Below are 7,213 nucleotides of genomic sequence, written 5' to 3' on the forward strand. Positions count from 1 at the left end.
CAGATATTCAGGAAATTCAGAAATTCAGAAATTCAGAAATTCAGAAATTCAGAAATTCAGAAATTCAGAAATTCAGAAATTCAGAAATTCAGAAATTCAGAAATTCAGAAATTCAGATATTCAGGAAATTCAGATATTCAGGAAATTCAGAAATTCAGAAATTCAGAAATTCAGAAATTCAGAAATTCAGAAATTCAGAAATTCAGAAATTCAGAAATTCAGAAATTCAGAAATTCAGAAATTCAGAAATTCAGAAATTCAGAAATTCAGAAATTCAGAAATTCAGAAATTCAGAAATTCAGAAATTCAGAAATTCAGAAATTCAGAAATTCAGAAATTCAGAAATTCAGAAATTCAGAAATTCAGAAATTCAGAAATTCAGAAATTCAGATATTCAGGAAATTCAGATATTCAGGAAATTCAGAAATTCAGAAATTCAGAAATTCAGAAATTCAGAAATTCAGAAATTCAGAAATTCAGAAATTCAGAAATTCAGAAATTCAGAAATTCAGAAATTCAGAAATTCAGAAATTCAGAAAATCAGATATTCAGGAAATTCAGATATTCAGGAAATTCAGATATTCAGGAAATTCAGAAATTCAGAAATTCAGAAATTCAGAAATTCAGAAATTCAGAAATTCAGAAATTCAGAAATTCAGAAATTCAGAAATTCAGAAATTCAGAAATTCAGAAATTCAGAAATTCAGAAATTTAGAAATTCAGAAATTTAGAAATTCAGAAATTCAGAAATTCAGAAATTCAGAAATTCAGAAATTCAGAAATTTAGAAATTCAGAAATTTAGAAATTCAGAAATTCAGAAATTTAGAAATTCAGAAATTTAGAAATTCAGAAATTTAGAAATTCAGAAATTCAGAAACTCAGAAATTCAGAAATTCAGAAATTCAGAAATTCAGAAATTCAGAAATTCAGAAATTCAGAAATTCAGAAATTCAGAAATTCAGAAATTCAGAAATTCAGAAATTCAGAAATTCAAAAAATTGATTTTTCAGACAACCAAATTGACAACCTGCCTACTGAATCTAATCAAATCAGAGCCTCAAAATCGATATTCCGAAGAGATTGCTCATTTTTATATTCTACCGTACTCCTGGCTTATTTCCTGCTACATTTGTAACTCTTACCCAGTCAAAAAATGGATTCAAAATCGAGAAGAAAAATCGAAAAATCCAGAAATTCCAATGGAGTCAATAGGAAGTACTGTAGTTCCGAGGGAGAGGAGAGACAGTGTGGAAACTACAGTATCCTATCTACAGTATGATACAGTATCCATTCAAGATGTGAATGTTTCGGCTTGAATTATTTTGGAACTTAACTTTTTTTTTCAAAACTTTTTTGAAATTTTTCAATAAACCTTTTTTCTTTTTTCAAGTTTTGATTTTCATAAAAATCAAATATTGAATTTCTGAATTTCTGAATTTCTGAATTTCTGAATTTCTGAATTTCTGAATTTCTGAATTTCTGAATTTCTGAATTTCTGAATTTCTGAATTTCTGAATTTCTGAATTTCTGAATTTCTGAATTTCTGAATTTCTGAATTTCTGAATTTCTGAATTTCTGAGCCATGCGGACCACAAGGCGAGAGGGGAGGAATAGCAATGTTCTCTTCCTTGAGCGGAGCAACGGAACAGAAAAAAACTGGCCAGCCACCAGCCAGCTGTTTGAAGCGCCGGAGGCGTGGCAAACAGATGGCTGGTAGATACCATAAACGCTCTGGTAGAACGACAAATTTTAGGAAAATTATTGTTAAACGACTGGACAATCATCTCGATATCTACTTGGCACTCGCTAAGGAACGAAATAACGAGGAATGGTCGGTGGATACTTTTCACTCATTCGAAATGAGTGTGACACAAAAATACAATGAAATCATAAAGCAAAGAGGCGAGATCTGTAATGGTCACATGTATGGAGCACTCAAGTTTTGCACTTGGCAATATATGCAGAACTATATTTTGGTAGATGGAAAACTATCCGTGAAGACTCAAGTTCACATCAAAAAAATGGCTGGATCTGCTAAATCGAAACTTATCGATTTTGATGCCAGTGCCAAATTCTCAGATTATATATTGGAAGTTGGAGGGCAGAAGTTCCATGTATTGAAGCAAGTAAGACACATTACTCCAATTATTTGTCAGAATTTCTATCTTTTGTGGTTTCTATCGTTTTGAGCTCATTACCAGCTTCAAAATAAGCCTAAACACGCCTAGGCTCCACACACTTTGATTTTTCTTGCGCGTCGCGGTCGTGCGTTGCGTGTCGAGGTGAAAATTCATAGTGGGCGGATCCTAGTCGTGTTGGGGCTCATTTTGAAGCTGATAAAAAGCTCGAAACAATGGAAAACCCAGAAAATTAAAATTCAAACAAATGTTGGAAAATTATGGTTCTTGAAAAGTTTTAGAAAGTAAAAAATTCTGTGTTGAAAGAGGCAAGCCACAAACGTAGTTAAAATTGATTCAATTTTTTCAAAATTTTCAAAATATACTTAACAAAACTAGAGCTTCATTTTTGTAGTTGACAACTTTTCTGAAAAATCAAGTCCCAGGGAGATATGCAACGAATTCTGAGTAAGTAAAAGGTCCCTCCCACTGCTCTGGCTTTGGAAGGTGCTATCTCCCTGGGACTTGATTTTTTGAAAAAGTTGTCAACTACAAAAATGAAGTTCTAGTTTTATTCAGTATATTATGAAATTTCCAGACAAATCCAAAAAGTTTAATCTACTCTTGTAGGCGTTTATAACTTGCAACTTGCTCCTCGGGCCGTTTTTGACCCTTTTTTGACCTAAATTTCATATTTCAGCTACTCGCTATGCGATCTTCATATTTTGAAGCTCTCTTCTATGGAAAGTTCACTGAATCCACAGAAGACGCCACCGAACTAAAAAATGTGGATCCAACTGATTTCCAGAACTTCCTAGAAGTCCTTCACGGGGAGTACAAGGCCATCGACGGTACTCGTTACTCAATTTTTAGAATTTTTAGAAATAAAATCGATATTTTCAGATTACACTTTGGAAGGCATCATGCTGCTAAATGACGTTTACGACGCGAAAACTGTGGAAGAACGATGCCAGGAATTCTTGATGGAGAAATCGCAGCTCTCCCTGGTCAAAAAGCTCAAATTAGTCTCGAAATATAAGAATGATGAGTTAAAGGTGAGTGTTGAAATTGGAAAAATTGAATCCAGAAAGTTTTAAGCTTCAAAATGAGCCTAAACATGACCTACTTTGAAGAAATGAAAAATTCTATACTTTTGTCAATGGGTCTGTATGCGTCTTTGAACTTAACATTTCAAACTTTTTGGGGCTCATTTTGAAGCTCTCAACAAATTGAATTCAACAGTATTGTTTGCATTGGGTTATTTTGAAATTTGAGAGCTTTTTGACCTAATTGAATATTTCCAGGAAAAACTGCTATCTGAAATCAAGACCTTGGAGACGTACAAAAGCATCGTGGCAGACGGAGTGGATGATTTTAGTCTTGATGTTGCCCAGGCGCTTCTAAAGAAGTCTCTTAGTCTTCAGTGATCTCTTTCTCACATTTCTTTATCAATAAATATCAATATTTTGATTTTTCTGCTATTCAAAACCATTTGGGTTTTCCTCTCCCTTCTATTTCTGGTCTTTTTTTTTCATTGAATTCAAAATGCCTAGAATAGGTTTGAAATTTTCGATTCCTAAGTCTATTTTGAGGATTGCTCATCTTTAAAAAAAACACCATTTTCAAGACGAGAGAGACGAGAGAAGTGACATCTTCTGCTCGTCGTGTCTGCGTCTCTTCTAGTTCTCTTGTCTCTCACCTGGTCAGTTGGCAACCCTCCTCGCAGCCTTCTCCTGCTGCTGCCAAATTGATTTTCCTCTTCTTTATTTATTTATTTATTTATTTATTTACGATTGCAAGAATCGTGGAAAAAAAAAGGAAAAAAACATTAAACATTCTTCTTCTTTTTTTTTTCTTTCTTGCGCTTTCTAATTCTCTTTTTCTAACTATCTCTACATTTCAAATTTCCCGCTTTTCAGAATGTCCCAAGAAGGCGTACCGGTAAAAAGAAGACGGGAAAATGGTCCGGATGAACAACCTGATCTTCGAGAACTCGTAGAAAAGAATGTGAGTTTTTAGAAAATTTTCAAAAAAATCGTTAATTTCAGATTTCCGCTACACAAGAGATCAAGACAATGGTTAACAATCAGGAGAAGAATATTTTGGAAACAATTGAAAAACTAGAAGATCAAAGGGAAAATACAGGGTGGCTAATAAGTATGTGGTTTTTTGTTTTCGTGGGCCCTGGAAAGAAAAATTGACTTATGACATACGAACGAAGTTCATTTTCTGATAATATAGAACCTCTTGAATAATTATTTGAGTACATTGTCAGAGTTGGACAAAAAAACCACATACTTATTAGCCACCCTGTAGTTCCAAAACGATTTTAGGGGAATTGGTAAAGATTGGAGCACAAATCAACGCGGAAAATAAAGTGAGTCTACCTGCACATTGAGCTCAATTATCTCGGCTCCTATGAAAAGTATTACAAGAGAACCACAACACCTCGTCCCCTCAGATTTTGATGAAACTTTCAGGATATGTTAAGAATAGTCTATCTAGGCATTCCTGAAAATTTTAGAATCTGCTCGCCAGTTTCAGCCTAGTTACTTCAGTCCAAAGTTTTAGTACTGAAATCCGTTGATTTGCTTGCTTTACCACACATTCCATCGCCCAAATCCGTACGAGAGAAGTTCAAAGATGGTGTAACATTTGGCCGCCTTTCCAATCTGTGGAAAACGTCAGCGGCGTGGTGTCGGGGATGTGGTGGGCGCCAGTGGGCGCAAGGTTTCTGGTTCGCTCCCTCTCGTGTTTCTTTTCAAATTTTCACCAATTCAAGAGAGTTAAAACGAAATTTAGATTTTTTCAAAAAATTTCAAAATAATTGAAGTCCTCAATCCTCGGAAAGTAGCAGTTTCGAAGAGTTGTTTTTGGGGACTAGAGACCATGACCAAGTAATGAAAAGTAATTGTAATTTGTAATTTGTTTATTGAGCAGATATAATGATAACCAGATGGTAAGACAAAAAAGACTCGCCCCTCACGAGGTATTTAATTGAAAATAGATCATCTACTAGTTGTATCATAATATTTTCAGACGATTATCACTACCTTTTTCGAAGAAATTCCTCAAACAAGCAGGTGGGAAAAACTCTCAAAAACTTTTTTTTTTTTGAAAAAATGTCTGAAATATGAAATTTCATCGAATTCTAAGCATAACAAACAAAATTTTATGCTCTGGAACCTCATAGAAGCTGAGAAAATCGCCATTAAAAATCGTTATTTTTGCACGGAAAAAAGTTATTTTTGATACTGAAACTGATACAACTCGGCTGAAACTGGCGGTCGGGTTCGAACATTTTCAGGGATGCCTAGATAGGCTAATGTTAACATATAAAAAAGGGCTAATTTTAAAATTGTTTATTTTGTCCAAAGAAAATCATTTTTCGATATTAAAATGGGAGGGGTACAGAATAAGGTGGCATATTTCAAAACCCATAATATTCTGTGAAAAAAGAATCACAAATCATTCATTATCAAGAAAATTTATGAGACGTCTTTGGGTTTTCGATTGAAACGTATTGGTTTTTATATTTTCTATTCTCCTTCCTGATCACAGATTTACATCTGAGGCCGTATTCATGAACATTTACTTTTAGGTAAATATAACGTGTAAATGATTTACAAAGAGGAAAATAGAGTGATTGGTATTCATGAAAGCTTAGGGTAAAAGAAAGCATTTTCCTTCAGATTTACAGTGATTTTTCTTTCACGTCACTGATATTTTCTTCTTCTTCTTCTTTTCTTGATTTTTCAGTGATAATTTTGTGTAAATATTTACACCTGTAAATCGATTTACTAGAAACCGTATTCACAAAAGGATTTGAGCTAGAGTATGCATTCTACCGTCACGGTGTACAACGCTTAATGTCACTCTGCGTACAGCTGTCGTCCTCGCCTTTATGTATGCAATCGGGCGTGCGCTTTCTCTTTGCCCGCGTGGCTCAGTCGGTAGCGGCGCCGCACCCTCAATCATCGCCCTCACAAGTTCAACTCCTCGAGGGACATATTTAAACGGAATTTCGAGATTATTATTTTTTTCATGTCCTCCCACCTCTAAGTAAATATTCACTCTTGCAATATGTGAGGAAACAAGAATGATTCTGTGTTTTTTATCAGTTATTAACACTATTATGGCAGATATGACGAAAACTAGAACTTAGTTCCCTGTTAAAAAGAAATATTTAAATCTTGGACATAGCTAGAACTCAATTTGGCAATTCACTTTTTTTTTGTTGCCTATTAGCATCCCTTCTCTTTGGAAACGATAAAGAATAGTTGCATTGACTTAAAGTCAGTTATAGACCACCTCTAGAAATCGTCCAGAAAAATAAAAAGTTGAGATTATTTAATGTTGGTCAAACTTGAAAAAAATTTAATTAAAAACGGTCTAGAAGTTCTCAGAAAAAGACTAATTTTTGAATTTCGTTAATTATAGAAATTATTTTTTGGGGAAATGCAATTTTTTTGATTTTTTTTTTCTCATTATTTTTATTTGAACATATTGTCGGAATAAAAAAAGTGAGACTAAAAGTCCACTTGGAGATCATATTTTCTATGAAAATCTCATTAAATTCGATGATCTCCCAAGTGGCGCTAAAACACCACGCCGCACTTGCAAAGCGATGGGCGGAGCGTCGGTGGGGGTGAGGCGGGAATCAAAGTACGCAAACACCGAGTCTCACCTTTTTATTCCGACAATATTATATTTCTTCATGCACGCTCTCCCACAGAACAATTCAGTGCTGTAAATTAATTTTTGATCTACACAAAAAATGTTGGTGCGATCACAATTGCAGGTCTAAAACCAAAATTTCAGAATTTTTTATCTGATTTTGTGGAGTTCCAAGATGATTCAAATGACTCTTTAAAAAATAACAAGTGGTTACAGATTCATGTATGGTCGTTTTCCGGAAGAAAAAATGTCAAAAATGGTCATTTTTGAAAGTTTTTTACAGAAAAAATCTATCTCCTCTTTCAGTTTTTGACATTTCTAGGAGTTCTATAGCTCAAAAAAAACCGCAATTATTTTCTCTACATTTTCTATAAATGAATTTTTAATTCGTCTGATAAAACTTTTTTATAATTCAGGG

At 34.0% G+C, this 7,213-nt stretch overlaps 2 protein-coding genes across 2 annotated transcripts in view; both read left to right on the forward strand.

Annotated features, from left to right (window-relative positions):
* The window catches only part of CBG15855, a gene marked incomplete at both ends in the record, with an annotated part of 7,175 nt that extends 3,630 nt beyond the window's left edge, over positions 1-3,545 (forward strand). Inside the window, 3 exons of the mRNA XM_045241425.1 lie at positions 1,055-1,274; positions 1,755-2,127; positions 3,423-3,545. Of these exons, the coding sequence (XP_045095810.1) occupies positions 1,055-1,274; positions 1,755-2,127; positions 3,423-3,545 (716 nt within the window). The remainder of the gene's footprint in view (positions 1-1,054; positions 1,275-1,754; positions 2,128-3,422) is intronic.
* Positions 3,546-4,038: 493 nt separating this feature from the next.
* CBG15853 overlaps positions 4,039-7,213 on the forward strand; it is a gene marked incomplete at both ends in the record, with an annotated part of 7,407 nt that continues 4,232 nt past the window's right edge. The window contains 3 exons of the mRNA XM_045241426.1: positions 4,039-4,125; positions 4,167-4,275; positions 4,452-4,495. Of these exons, the coding sequence (XP_045095811.1) occupies positions 4,039-4,125; positions 4,167-4,275; positions 4,452-4,495 (240 nt within the window). The remainder of the gene's footprint in view (positions 4,126-4,166; positions 4,276-4,451; positions 4,496-7,213) is intronic.

This window comes from Caenorhabditis briggsae, assembly GCF_000004555.2.
Source record: "Caenorhabditis briggsae complete genome, chrI, whole genome shotgun sequence".
In the NCBI taxonomy this organism is placed as follows: domain Eukaryota; kingdom Metazoa; phylum Nematoda; class Chromadorea; order Rhabditida; family Rhabditidae; genus Caenorhabditis; species Caenorhabditis briggsae.